The sequence below is a fragment of the Myotis myotis genome, unplaced genomic scaffold (assembly GCF_014108235.1).
Source record: "Myotis myotis isolate mMyoMyo1 unplaced genomic scaffold, mMyoMyo1.p scaffold_m19_p_26, whole genome shotgun sequence".
NCBI classification, from domain to species: domain Eukaryota; kingdom Metazoa; phylum Chordata; class Mammalia; order Chiroptera; family Vespertilionidae; genus Myotis; species Myotis myotis.
In genome coordinates, this window is record NW_023416331.1 from 2,516,509 (window position 1) to 2,530,601 (window position 14,093).

The following is a 14,093-nucleotide window of genomic DNA, read 5'->3' on the forward strand; positions in this document are numbered from 1 at the left end:
ATATCCCTGTGTGTGCGTCTCCGCAGGGCCCGGGCTAGGTTGCTGGAGCGGGTTAATCCTTCTCACTGAATGAGGTAGACAGACCTCTATTACTAGTGCTGCTAGAGAGCGCTTATAACTGCAACTTTCCACTTGCGGTTATTTTTATCAATACCTCAAGATTTTCCTTACTTTTCAAAATTAGAAATCTGTAGAAACAAACAAATACAAACTAAAAACTAAGAAACATGTTTCGGAGGTATTAGGGTTCGGGAGAAGATGGGAGGCGTGCCATGTTTAATTGGAGCCCTGGCAGTCAGACAGCAAAGCCTGCAGCGGCAGACGGCCTGGCTGAGCAGCCACGGGGCTGACAGTGGGGCTGGCGGTGGCGGTGGCGCGGACAGCGGCTGGCAGGAGACCTCTCTGTATTCCTCGTGAGGGCTTCTCCTTCATTTAGCTTCCAGCGGTGCTCTGCTTCTGACTGGGCTGCTGAATCTGAGCATCGGTTTTCTCATCTGTAGAATATAAGGGACTAATTCCCGCTGATGACACCTTTGCCCTGGAAAGACAAGGGAGGGAGCCGCCAGGCTGCCCTGGTCACTGCGACACTGGTGCCTGGCCCAGAGCTCCCCTTACCTCCTGATCGCTGTGCTGCCCAAACCCCATGCTTTTTGAGTTTTTGTTACAAACAGCTGTTGGTAATCCGTTTTGTTACAGATTTTTCTTACAAAAATCTGATTCAGAACAGTTTAAGTTCCAAGGGAATGTGTTATGAAATATTGGGGTACTCAGGATTTGGAGGAAGGGTTGGCTCTACTGGGAAAAGCAAAGGCAGTTCTGGGACCTCACGGCTTCTTCATAGACTTTTCCCTGGAGCAGGGCCATGACCACCCGGCTGATCTGCTCTCAGTCTCTGCGGCTTGGGCGCCAAGGCTCAGATTGCTGGAGACCCAATCTGGTTGGTTTAGCTGTTGGGTCAGCTGTCTCCCTGAGAACCCACGAGCCCCCTTTCCGTGGTTGGGGGCCCAGTGAGATATGTGTACATATACAGGATGTACGAAGCATGGGGGAGGGTGGAGAAGTGTTGGGGGCATAAGGTGGGATTGCTGAGGTTCACCAAGAGGCGTCTGCGTCTGCCCCTCTGTGCATTTGACCAGCAGCCTCTTCATGGCCACACGTGCACTCCCCCACCCCTCTCCCCAGGGGGCGGCCCGAAGTCATGTTCAGCTGTTGTAGCCACGATGTCATGAGCTCTCTGTCCCTGAAGTCCAGCACTTCTACTAGCTTGTCACTTGCTGCTTTGCTCTTCAGCACGTAAATGTTCATGACCCTCATATCCAGGGATGCATTCTGACTTCTGTGGACCCTAAGCATTTTGTCTTTTCTGGACACTTTCCTAAAATATTCAAAAGTATATTTTATGGCTATGTTGGTTATAGATAGTATATTAATATTATAAATTAATTTTTTTCAACCTAAAAGTTTATTTTAAAAACAAAGTAAACATTTTTATGAACCCAAAAAATATTGTGGGTCCTATGCACGGTGTCTACTATGCCTAATAGATAAATGGACCCTGATTGTGTCTTTGTGGAAAGTTTTGTACTTTATTAATAAAAATCCCTTTTCCTGTTTACTGGATTTGTCTTGATCAGCGATTTTCAACTGGTGTGCCCCAAGAATTTTTAAAACATGCAGCACCTGACTATACAGGGGCACTGACCTCTTTTCCCTTAGGTTGTCAAGTAAAAAAAATGACAGCAGCCAACACAACAATAGCCGTCCAATGGGAATGAACCAAAATGATATCGGTGGCGTGGTGCTGCCACAGCCGCCACATCTGGCCACATCTGCTTTGACCATGTCCTTGTGTATGCCTACCTGTTACTCTAACCCCTTCACTAAGAATGTTGGAGTATTCCCAGTGTTGACAAGTTCCCTTCTGGTTTGTTCCAAGTCCAGATCCCACTGTCGGCCTCTAGGTGGAGATAGGACCTATTTAATACTCCCCCATTTTAAAGAGTGTTTTAGCCGCGGTGCTGTGGTTGAGCATCGACCTATGAACCAGGATGTCGCAGTTCGATGAAATGACAGAAGCAAATATGACTTTTGTCTTGGTCTTAAATATTCATTAAAATGATTAACAAAAACCCTAATGACTGTATTCTAAACCAGGCCTTTGTCTGAAAAACTGATATACACGTATCTTTGACCTTTTGAAGCCAGAGATGTACTTCCCCTGACTGACTCAGGAGTGTAAGGTGATCCGATGAACACAGAGTTATGGGACGTCTGCTCCCATAAGCTGATGCAAATGACAATATAAAAAATAACTATAATATGTTATTCTCTTATGCCTGTTATTTATAATCCTGATCTATGATGATTGTTAAACTTGGAAAACATTCTTAGTGACTGACATGCTTTGTCCTGTATGAATTTCAGTAGCAGATTCAGGCTCAGCCCTGGCTGGCGTGGCTCAGTTCCTTGAGCGTCCTCCTGTGCACCACAAGGTCGCCAGTTTGATTCCCCGTCAGGGCACGTGCCTGGGTTGCGGTTTCCACCCTTGGTTGGGGTTTATATGGGAGGCAACTGATCAATGTATCTCTCTCACGTCAACATTTCTCTCTCTCTCTTCCTTTCCCTCTCTCTAAAAATATCAATAAAAGATATTTTTAAAAAATTCAGTCTCAGTTCCACCAGGGATTACTAGGAGTAATGGTTCCACGCCTCCCTGGTAAGAGTACAACATGAACTTGGGTACAACAATGAGATAAAGCAAGTTTCAGGAGGTCTGCTATCAGTTGCCCTCCTATTCAATAAGAAGAATTCATTACCACCAAGGAACTTATTTCTCCATGCCTGGGTAAAACGACAATGACATCCCAGGCTCTTCACTGGGCGCAATGGTCACCAAGCCCTTGAGGCATAAACATGGCCACATGGCCACGCCTTCCTGTCAAGAAGAAAGCAGGACCATGATGTTGGATTTAGGTGGTTTATGTTCCTCAGGAAAGGGCACTCGATAGACTGGGCAACTTGAGAAAGAGGCAGCACATTGAAGTAAAGTGCAGGGACTCAGAGGCTGGCGTCAGGGGCACGATGTCCTTTTGGAGGGGGCGGTTTCTGGGTGTCAGAAGCATCAGAAATCCTGTCCCAAGGCTACAGGATGCTTGAGATCAGCTCCGCAGCCCTGGGAAGAAGGAGAGGAATTAAAGACAACCGAGCTCAGGGCTACATCCCTTTCCCTCTAGAGTCCCAGGACAGAAAAAATCCAGAGAGAGGCTGAGTGTTGGTCTGGTGAGCGATGGAAGCTCGCCTTCAGCTCAGTGCTCACACCCGCCCAAAGGTGGACATGGACCAAGAGTTGGGGGCAACTGGCTCAACTTGAGAAGCGGGGACAGCCTCTGAGAGTTTCTCCCAGGCCAAGGGCACTTCCTAGGACACACCCTGAACACAGATGCTCATTAAATGCTCCCAAACCCATGTGCAATGAACTGGATTGCGCCCCAAGAAGGAGGAAGGGAGCAGAAATACCACCTACTGGCTGAGGTCTTTGTCATCCTTAAATGAATGAAAAGGAAGTTGAATGTAGTAATTGAGAAAGTAAAGAGCAACACCATCTTAGAAAGGTATACAAACATTTGCATCCTACGCCCACATCACTGGGAATGAAAGCAGGGCCCAATTTGTAGACTGAAGCTGACCCCAGGCCTAAAGGAACAGCCTGCAGGATAGGGCAACAGTCAGCAGCCTCAGGCGTGCTGCTGGGCCAAGATCTCAATCAAGGCATCTTCCTGTCCGCAGGGCGGTCGTGGCCTGACCAGAATCTGATTTCAGTGGCCTCATTTGCTCTGTCATTTTGCTTTTCTGCCTCAACGTCATCACCGAATGAAACAGTGGAAGGGCAATATCAACCAGTTTACAGAGGCTCTTACCTTGCTGGCCTCTGAAATGGAGAGTGACGCTCACCACGAGGGCGAGGAGCCCCAGCACAAAGCCCCCGACTCCAGTCAGCATCTTGCTCCGGGCAGAATCTGACTGAGCCTCTGGGAAGAACAGACCCAGGGTCAGTCTCCCTCCACCTGCTGCAACGCCCCCCGACACCTGGAGCCTGACCTAGGGCGCTATGGGGGGAAGCGGGAGGGCAGGCGGAGGAGCTTGGGGCCACTGTGGGGAAGGAGTAGATGTGGAAAGCACCCCAAAGTTCTGGGTCTCATACTGGTGACGTCCACAGGAGGCAAATGCTGGTTTCAGGGCAACTGTGAAGTCCAAGCAAAGGGACTGAAGGGAGACAGAGGGAGAGGCCAGGTCCCAGGCTGAGGGCCAGACCTGAAGGTGATTGCTTTCCTGACAAGGACAGGTTCTTTAGGACTGCCCTCCCCGCCCCCACCCACCCACCCCCCGCCCCCGGGCAGGGATAAATGCAGCCAGATCCCTGATGCTCCCAGCCTAGACTACAGTTAGGGGGTTGGTGAGGACACATGGGGTGACGTGACCCCGGTGGGTAGTGAGTGGATCCCAGAGCCTGGAGCCCAGAGGGCCATCAGGGAGTAACTCACTCCACTCTACAGTGACAGCACTGTCCAGACTGGGGTGCTCCACGTGGCAGGTGTAGACATCCCCCTGCTGAGGGGTCATTTCCAGCATCACGAGGATCTGGAAGGTCCAGTCCCCGTTATGGATCAGGTTGGTGGACACCACCCCTGTGGTTTCCTCCTGTCCATTCAGGAACCAGCGGACTTGAACGTGGCCGGGGTAGAAATCGGTCACGTGGCAGACAAGCAGGTCGGGGTGCTGCAGGGGCCCCTTCTTGGAGGGGGACACGTTCACTTTAGGCTGGACTGAGAGTGGGAAAAAGAATCTTGTTGTGACAACAGAGACAGTTAACGCAGTGCACTTAGCAAATTTCTTGCAAACTGACTTCTAGAGGTTAAAGTAAATATGTCATCTGTTAAGCTATTGGAGGCAGAAGACGGGGAACTGTGCAGGAAAAACAATAAAACATTGCAATGTTCCAAGGACGACCTTGTCATCCACGATAAAGAAAGAGCAGCGAGCAGGAGAGGGTCACATTTGGCACTTTCTCCAGAAACGGAGGACGTTGTAACTAATGTTTTCAACGGAAATGTTGAACCAGCTATGAAACTACCTAAATTTACATTTTCCCGTCTTGTTCAGGAGGATGGACACTCCTTCCAGATATTACCTGGGAATCGGATCTATCAGCCTGATGTCCTCATTACAAAGAGGTGAGGAACTGAAGAACCTTGGTTCGTCTTTCATTTAACCTCCACGTCTCCTGGCCACCTCAGCCAAGGAAAGTTCCCAGCAAGACCCACAAACCCGTGTTCTCAGCTCTCTCATGTTGCATTAACAGGGAGCGTGCCCTCTCCCACGTGGTCTGGCCCCTGCGCCTGGTTAAGCCCCCTGGGATCTGGGCCCCCCCCCCCCCCCCCCCCCCCCCCCTGCTTGGGACGGCTGGGCTTGGAGATGGGAAAGAGAGCACGCCCTTCCCTTCCCCGCCGCCCACCTCTGCGCTCCAGGGTGAAGGCCCGGTCCAGCTCGTAGTTGTGTCTGCACACCGCGTCCACGGCGCCCCGCCGCAGCTCCAGGAACTCCCCCTGGATGTTCCAGTTCCTGGCGGTGGTGCGCCCGAGCTCGGTCACAGCCACAAACACGCCCACGGTGCTGTCGAACTGCACGAACACGTCTCTGTTGTACACGTATCGCTCCAGGAAGCGGTGCGTCCCGTTGGACTCGTAGCAGTCGCTCCTCCTCTGATACACGTGGACCGCTGAGAGCGAGAAGGACCGGGCGGGCTGAGCGGGCTGCCCACCTGGCTGCCCCCCTCGCTGCTGAGGCTCAGTCCCCAGTAGGGGGTGTGCAGAAGGCTGCTAATCAATGATTCTCTCCCATCATTGATGTTTCTATCTCCCTTTATAAAAAAGTAAAATAAATAAATAAATCCTACATAATCACAAAATTTACCAATAGTGATCTGAAACCGAATAGGGGCTCAGAGTTTATGAACACATGGGATTTAATACACAACAAAGGGAGTCCCTTGGCAGATGGGGTTGAGGAAACCGGCTTAGATAAGAAGGGAAAAAATCTAGATCTGCATTTAACATAAAAACTTGGGCCCCAGAAGGATTAAAAACCTAAACATAAATAGTAAACTCTACGGTAAATATAAGAAGGTACAGGAAAATACAATAATGAACATGGGGTGAGGAAGCATTTCTTAAGCAAATATAAGAACACTAGAGGCCCAGTGCATGAAATTCATGCACTGGGGGGGGGGGGGATCCCTCAGCCCCACCTGCGCCCTCTCACAGTGCGGGAGCCCTCGGGGATGTCAGCCATCCATAGTGCTGCCACGGAGGCAGGAGAGGCTCCCGCCACCACTGCTGCACCCTCCAGCCATGAGCCCGGCTTCTGGCTGAGCAGAGCTCCCCTGTGGGGGCACACTGACCAGTCATTCCACCGTTCAGTCAATTTGCATATTAGCCGTTTATTATATAGGGTAAGGGGAAAATATAATAAAATGCATTACATTAAAATTTAATACTTCTGTGAAGCAGAGGGTATCACTAATAAGTTAGTAGACAGGGAATAGAAATAGACTCACAATATCTAAAATGGAGATAGTGCCATATCCAAAAATCATTGCCCAGACCAATGTCAAGAAGCTTTAACTCTATGTTTTCGTCTAGGAGTTTTATGGTTTCAGATCTGACATTTAGGTCTTTAGCCCATTATGAGTTGATGTTTGCATATGGTGAGAGGTAAGGGATCATTTCATGTTTTTCTGCGGGTGGATACAGAGACTGTCATTTCCCCACTGTGTGTTCTTGGCTCTTGTTGATATCAGCTGACTGTAGATGTGTAGATTATTTCTGGGTTCTCCATTTCTTTCTATGGGTCTATATGTCTGTTTTTGTGCTGGTACCATACTGTTTTGGTTATTGTAGCTTTGTGATATATTTTGAAATCAGAAGTGTGATACCTCCATCTTTGCTCTTCTTGCTCATGCCTTGGCCAGACAACTGATTATAAATGGCTGGCTGCCTGCAATCCAATTGGGGGATGTCTACTGAAGGAGTTGTAGGGTGCAGCTTCTCTATGTGACTTAAAATGTATCATAAGTGGAAACTGCAGGTGGAATTTATCACAGAACTTCCCAGGCCACAGAAATGAGGGTGATGCTGCCCAGAGGCGGAAGGAAAGACTCAGAAGAGTATGTCACCCCGGGGCTCACCGCGTCAGGTCAGGGCGGAGCTCAGGGAGCCCAGGCTCCAGGTGGCGCTCCTCTGCTTGCTCTTCCCGTGGCTCAGGAGCCTCCCCAAGTGGCTGTCAAGGAACCTTGAGGTTCCAGGAGCAGCAGGAGGAGGGTGTGAGGGGCCCTCCATCGTCTCTGTCACTGCAGAGCTGGCCAGGGTTGATCTGGGTGATCTGGTCAGCGTCCCTGTCTTTCCCAGTGTTCCCCGCGCCCCAACTTGAAGCTGGGGTCAGGAGCCGCCACACCAGCCTCGGGGACACCTCGACTTTTAGCCCACGGGGTTCCAGCTGCGCTCATTCCTCTCCGACCGCCTGAGCCTGCCTCCTTGCCCAGTGCCTGCCCTCAGCCTCTGAGCTCCGGGCCCATCCAGCTGGGGTCCCTGTGGCATGTCTTCACCTGCCTCCTGCTCCACTCCCCGCCTCTAACTCCATTTCCTGTCCCACTGATAGGGCTCCCCACCTGGTTTCCAATCAGGGCACATTTCTGTTGGTCCTGGGTAGTGGTTTGAATTTTTTTCTTTTTCAAAGCAATTGACTTTTCTCTCCCTCATGAAATCTAATTTGCAAAGCAGAGAACTGCCACACAAGGGTCTCTCAAAACTGCTTTTTTGTGTGTATGTGAAACATATCAGAGTTTGTGAAACTCTTGGAAACATCCGAACTTTCTAGAGCAAAGCCTGACAACTTCTGTAAGGTAAGCCGTCTTTTCGGAACGGGCCATGTTAAGAGCCTGTGATGACGCCGGGGTCTGAGGAAGGCAGCACAGCGAGGGTGCCGCGCCCAGCTGTGTGCCTGGGACAATGGAGTCCCACCCTGTTCACCCCAAAAGGAATGTTCTATCTATTGGTGTATCTGGAAGGACCACAACTAAAATGACATCAGTTGATGTAAAGGAAGGCTAGAGCGCAGTGATGTCCGCTCACTGGAGGCGAGAGCCCTGCCCCCTTCAAGCTGTGATGTCTGTGGAGACGAGGAGAAACCTGCTTGTTCAGAATGACTCAAAGGGCTGCCCTCGGGGCCCAGCCTGAACTCTCACAAAGGAGCGTTATTAACCGATGCTGACTCTCTCTGTTTCACCTCCTCTTTCCTTGCTCTGGGGGAAGGTGCAGACACCCCGCAGGGTCCGAGGAAGAAGGAAACGGAGGGCTCTGTCCAGCCCACTGGCGCCCGGACCCCACATTTCACCCGCAGCGAGTTCCTCAGCATGATTGGTGCGGAGAGCTCTGGACCCCGACGCCTCCCCCAGCGACCCTCACACGGGGAACACATCTCATGCCTCTCACTGATCGGAACCCCTTGGCCTTCCACCTCCACCCCCCACACTGCTCACTGCTCACCCCAAAGAAGCCCCGCCCTGACTGCAGTGCACTCATCGATGCCCCGCTGTCCCCGCTCCCAGAGGCCTTCTGTGCCTCCTGCACCGCCTCCTCTCTCACCTCCTGCCAGACAGTCCCATCTCCCAGCCGCTCCCATGGCCCTCTGCTCTCTGACTCACGCTCCTCCATTCTCCTCTCACCTGCAGGCACAGCCCCACAGCTGAGCTGCCCCGTCCAGTTCCCTGTCCCCCTGAGTGGTGAATGTCAGAAATCTCCTTCCTTCAGTCTGAGACATGGGTGCAACGGGATGGGGTTTGAGCAGATGGCTTTGGGAGTTTTAAATGCTATTAACCCTAGAAGTTGGGAAAGACGCTGGAGGGAACCTGAGTCTCAGAGAGAAGTGGGACTGGCTTTCTGGGCGGAGATGGAGAGGTTGGGGAAGTCTAACATAAACGACTTCATGGTCTGTTCCCTGTTCTGCATGCCTGGGCTTGGGGGGAAATGGGAATGAAAGGGGCCATTTCCTGCTTCCCACTTCCTCTCTGGCCCGGGGTTGCCTGGTTCTGTGGAAGGGCCTCCGCCTGGGGCACGGTTGGCTGTGGGACCCTGGATCCCAGACACTGCAGAGTAGCGTGGTTCTGGTCTCTGATGCTGCAATGTCATCCTGACCCCTCCGTGAGAGCCTTGTCCCCCCAAAGCCATTCCTGGCCGCCAGGCGTGTTGTGTCCAGCAGGCACACACCCTGCTCTCTTCTCTCTCTGGTGGGAATTGTGGCCCCTGGGTGATGTCGGCCCTCAGAGCCTCTCTGTGGGTTGGGCCCACATGGGATACGCTCCCCCCCCCCCCCCCGCCGTCATTCCCCTGAGCCAGGCCCCCCAAGAGCAGTGGCTCTGCACTTACCTGGGGTGTCTCTGCCCTGAGCCCAAGGGGAGCTCAACATCACCAAGGGCAGCAGCAGAGCGGCCATGCAGGGGGCCCCAGTGGCTTGCGGGGCCACCATCCTGGATCCCGGGGGAAAGACCTGGCCGAGAGATTCGCAGAAGGAGCAGGGCACTCAGTGGGCTGCCCTCCTAAATATTAGAGTCAATGAGCCAGGACAGCCCCTGCATCCCTGGGTGTGGCCAGATTCCAAAAAGGGAACCAATGGGTAGGCAGAGGGCGGGGTGAAGCACATGAGCCTTCAAGGGGTAAGAGCCACTGAGGACAGTGAGGAAAGGGGTCCTCATGTGAGGAAATTGGGTGAGTCACGGGCTTGTTTCTGTGCTTCCCTTGCTCGTGTGCAGACACCAGCATGCCGGTCCCGCTCTGCTCTGGGGTGAGCGCCACCCCATGACGAGTTCTGGGAGTGGGCAGCCCTGAGCAGTTACAGTCCGGGGGCTGGACTGTCCCGCAGAGCTCGGGCACAGCCATGGGAGTGTGGTCTCCTCCCGGCAGAGGCCTGCCTGACCTCCCGGCACAGGGCAGAGGAGGGGCCCCTGACCTAGCACCACGGCAGGCGTGCAGGTAAGCGTGCAGCTCTGGGCAGCACTTCTTGTCCTTCCTGGGCCAGTTTCTTTATGTTTGAAGTGGGGATGGTAGTGCCGCCTCCTCCGTAACTCTGTGTGGGTGAGTGAGAGCAGACATGTAAACTGCCTGAGACACTTGAAGATCTGAGAGGGTTTGAATAGACCAATGATATTACAAGGACCATCCTTTCCTTGCAATTCAGTATATTTTTGGGGGTAACGTTTTAATCCAATTAATCCCCAACAAACCAACTTACATATAGTTCTTATACTGAGGTGACTACATCCCCCTGCACACAAATGTCAGAGAGAAAATGACAAAAGAATCTAATTCCCCACAAGCTTATTAAGGGCCTAAGTAAAATGCCAACAATGAAGGCTGAGATGGCCCCGGTGGGGTTGCGATGGCCCCGGTGGGGTTGCGATGGCCCCGGTGGGGTTGCGATGGCCCCGGTGGGGTTGAAACGGCCCCTGTGAGGTTGAAACGGCTCCTGTGAGGCTGAGACAGCCCTGGTAAGGCTGGGCCTTACCTTACTATATGTAAGTTGGTTTGTTGGGGATTAATTGGATTAAAACGTTACCCCCAAAAATATACTGAATTGCAATTGAATCGGTCCCGATGAGGTCGAGATGGCCCTAGTGAGGCTGAAACTGCCCCGGTGAGGTTGAATCGGCCCCAGTGAGGTTGAATCAGCCCCAGTGAGGTTGAGACAGCCCCGGTGAGCTTGCGACGGCCCCAGTGAGCTTGCAACGACCCCGGTGAGGTTGAAACGGCCCCAGTGAGGTTGAAACGGCCCCTGTGAGGTTGAGGCGGCCCCAATGAGGCTGAGACAGCCCCTGGGAAGCTGAGAAAAATACCACATGAACTCACTCATTTATGGATAATAAGGACCATTATAGACTGATGAACAAAAATGGATACAGAGGCAGAGCAGCATTGAGCAGACTGTCAAACTACAGTGAGAACCCTGGGGAGGGTTGGGGAGGGGTAGGAGATCAACCGAAGGACTTATATGCATGCATATGAGAATAACTAATGGACACAAGACACTGGGGGGTGGGGGAAGCCGGGGGAATGTCAAGGGAGGGAAAAAAGGAGACATGTGTAATACTCTTTGTAATACTTTAAGAAATAAAAAAAAATGCCAACGATGAGTGAAAGCACATCTGGGAATTGGGGGTAGGTTTGCTGCTGGGACCAGGATATTCCGGTGAAGTGGTCAGACTCAGGGCTGTGGGAGACCTCCCAGCTGGGAAGCCCTCCCTGCTGCTGCCCGCCTCCGGCCGAAGCCAGGGCCAAGCTGTTAAGCCACCTGTGACTCAGTTCCTCTCATGTAGGATGGAGATCACTGTGGCACCTATGCCGCTGGTTTATTTGGAGAAGTAATTGGGATCCTCTCTAAACAGAGCCTTGTGCAGGGGAGGTATCAAGCTATGCTAATTATTACAATGCTAGGCTAGTTCAGAGCACCACAAACTCTTTATTCAATACATTATTTAATCCAATAATAGAAACTCTATTATCTATATATGTATATAAAAAGCCAGCGACTGTAACACCATAACAACCGGTAGCTATAATGCCCTCTGCAGCCAGCAAACCCACCTGATGGGGGATGGGGCCGGCCAGCCAACCTCCCTCGGTCCCTCCCCCCGAGACGGCCCTGATCGGCCTTTCCCACCCGAATCATGGGTGGGGTGCTGGCCACCCCCCTGTACCCCTCTCCTGGTCAGCTGTGCCCCTGATTGCCCCCCTTTCCCCAATAGGGGGTGGGCTGGCTGGCCAATGGCATGCAGTGCCTCCCCCCAACTGGCCCCCATCACACCAATCAGACCATGGCCCCTTCCCCCAGCCAGCTCTGCCTCTGATCGCTCCTCCCCCACACCATTTGGGGGTGGGGCTGGCCGGCCAACCTCCCACTGCCCCACCCCTGGCTGCTGACCCCATATCGGCGCCCCCACCTCATTTGGGGCAGGGCCTGTTGGCCCACCGCCCCTTCTCACGGCCGGCCCCAGCCCCAATCGGCCACCCATCCCCATCAGCAGTGGGGCCCCCCCAGCCAGTCACCCTCGACCCCTCCCTCCAGTTGGCCTGGCCCTGATCCACCCAGGGCGGGCCAGCTGGCCAACCTCCCACCCCAATTTGCCCCAACTGGGGCTGGGCTGGCTGGACCCCACCGGTGCACAAATTCGTGCACTGGGCCTCTAGGTTTACAATAAATACCAGAGAAACCACTCCCCTTTATTATAGTTTCAAATTTCTCTGTAATAAAACAGAGGATATAAAGGAAAGATATAGACTTAGTGTGAAATGATTAGAGAAATTATTCTTAAGAATAAGATTTTAAAAAGGTGACTTATACCATCACAGTATTGTATGAAGAAGAAATAAAAGATAATAATTAGAAATTGAGTCTATAGAGAACCAAGATGGCGGCATAGGTTAACGCCGGAGTTTGCTGCCTTGAACAACTACTTCAAAAGTGAAACTAAAAGACGGAAGGGACATCACCCAGAACCACAGGAACGCTGGCTGAGTGGAAGTCCTACAACTAGGAGGAAAGAGAAACGCATACGGACACTCAGAGGAGGCGCAGTGCTGAAGTCAAATTCTGAGGTGCGGAGTGCGCGGGGAGGGCGCGGTTGGCGTTTTCAATTGGGAGGGAGTCGCAGACTCTGAGCTCCAGATACGGGCGAGTCTTTAGGGACCCAGACTCAAACGGGAGAAGCAGGACTGGCTGGCTTCGGTCAGAGCGAGTGCAGCTTTCTCTCCGAGCTTTGCAGCGGGTGCTGGGACTCAGAGAGGCAGAGCCCCTGGGGACAGGAATGAGAGCCGCCATAACTGCTCTCTCCAGCCCACCTTGTTGATCCTGTGCGACCCGCCCTGCCCAAGCCCTGCACAGAGGCATTTGCCGATAGCCTCAGGCAAAGGCTCGATTAGCACCTCCCTAGAGGACAGAAGTTCTCTCACTGCTGACACAGCTGATTCTCATAGCCACTTGGCCTGGAGGTCAAACCCTCCCTGGTATTAGCTACAACAATCAAGGTTTATAAGACTGCGCACAAAGACCACTAGGGGGTGCACCAAGGAAGCATAACAAAATGCGGAGACAAAGAAACAGGACAAAATTGTCAATGGAAGATATAGAGTTCAGAACCACACTTTTAAGGTCTCTCAAGAACTGTTTAGAAGCCACTGATAAACTTAATGAGATCTACAAGAAAACTAATGAGACCCTCGATGTTATATTGGGGAACCAACTAGAAATTAAGCATACATGGACTGAAATAAAGAATATTATACAGACTCCCGACAGCAGACCAGAGGAGCGCAAGAATCAAGTCAATGATTTGAAATGCGAGGAAGCAAAAAACACCCAATCGGAAAAGCAAAATGAAAAAAGAATCCAAAAATGCGAGGATAGTGTAAGGAGCCTCTGGGACAGCTTCAAGCGTACCAACATCAGAATTATAGGGGTGCCAGAAGAAGAGAGAGAGCAAGATATTGAAAACCTATTTGAAGAAATAATGACAGAAAACTTCCCCCACCTGGTGAAAGAAATGGACTTACAGGTCCAAGAAGCGCGGAGAACGCCAAACAAAAGGAATCCAAAGAGGACCACACCAAGACACATCATAATTAAAATGCCAAGAGCAAAAGACAAAGAGAGAATCTTAAAAACAGCAAGAGAAAGAAACTCAGTTACCTACAAGGGAATACCCATACGACTGTCAGCTGATTTCTCAACAGAAACTTGCAGGCCAGAAGGGAGTGGCAAGAAATATTCAAAGTGATGAATACCAAGAACCTACAACCAAGACTACTTTATCCAGCAAAGCTATCATTCAGAATTGAAGGTCAGATAAAGAGCTTCCCAGATAAGGAAAAGCTAAAGGAGTTCATCACTACCAAACCAGGATTATATGAAATGCTGAAAGGTATCCTTTAAGAAGAGGAAGAGGAAGAAAAAGGTAAAGATACAAATTATGAACAACAAATATGCATCTA

General features: G+C 51.5%; 1 protein-coding gene across 1 annotated transcript; it reads right to left on the reverse strand.

Moving 5' to 3' along the window:
* Positions 1-3,076: 3,076 nt before the first annotated feature.
* Positions 3,077-9,636, reverse strand: LOC118679525 (HLA class II histocompatibility antigen, DP beta 1 chain). The gene is made up of 5 exons (XM_036356334.1): positions 9,480-9,636; positions 5,513-5,776; positions 4,542-4,823; positions 3,918-4,028; positions 3,077-3,172 (listed from the first exon to the last, which is right to left on the reverse strand). Exons 1-5 carry the CDS (start codon positions 9,577-9,579, stop codon positions 3,159-3,161), a joined length of 771 nt encoding a protein of 256 aa, XP_036212227.1. The 5' UTR covers positions 9,580-9,636; the 3' UTR covers positions 3,077-3,158.
* Between the last annotated feature and the right edge of the window lie 4,457 nt (positions 9,637-14,093).

Coding starts and splice junctions, on each gene's coding strand:
- LOC118679525 (XM_036356334.1), bottom strand. CDS start 9,579: ATGGTGGCCCCGCAAGCCACTGGGGCCCCCTGCATGGCCGCTCTGCTG. Junction 5,777..9,479: donor TCAGGGCAGAGACACCCCAG/GTAAGTGCAGAG, acceptor TCTCGCTCTCAG/CGGTCCACGTGTATCAGAGG. Junction 4,824..5,512: donor CTTCACCCTGGAGCGCAGAG/GTGGGCGGCGGG, acceptor TCCCACTCTCAG/TCCAGCCTAAAGTGAACGTG.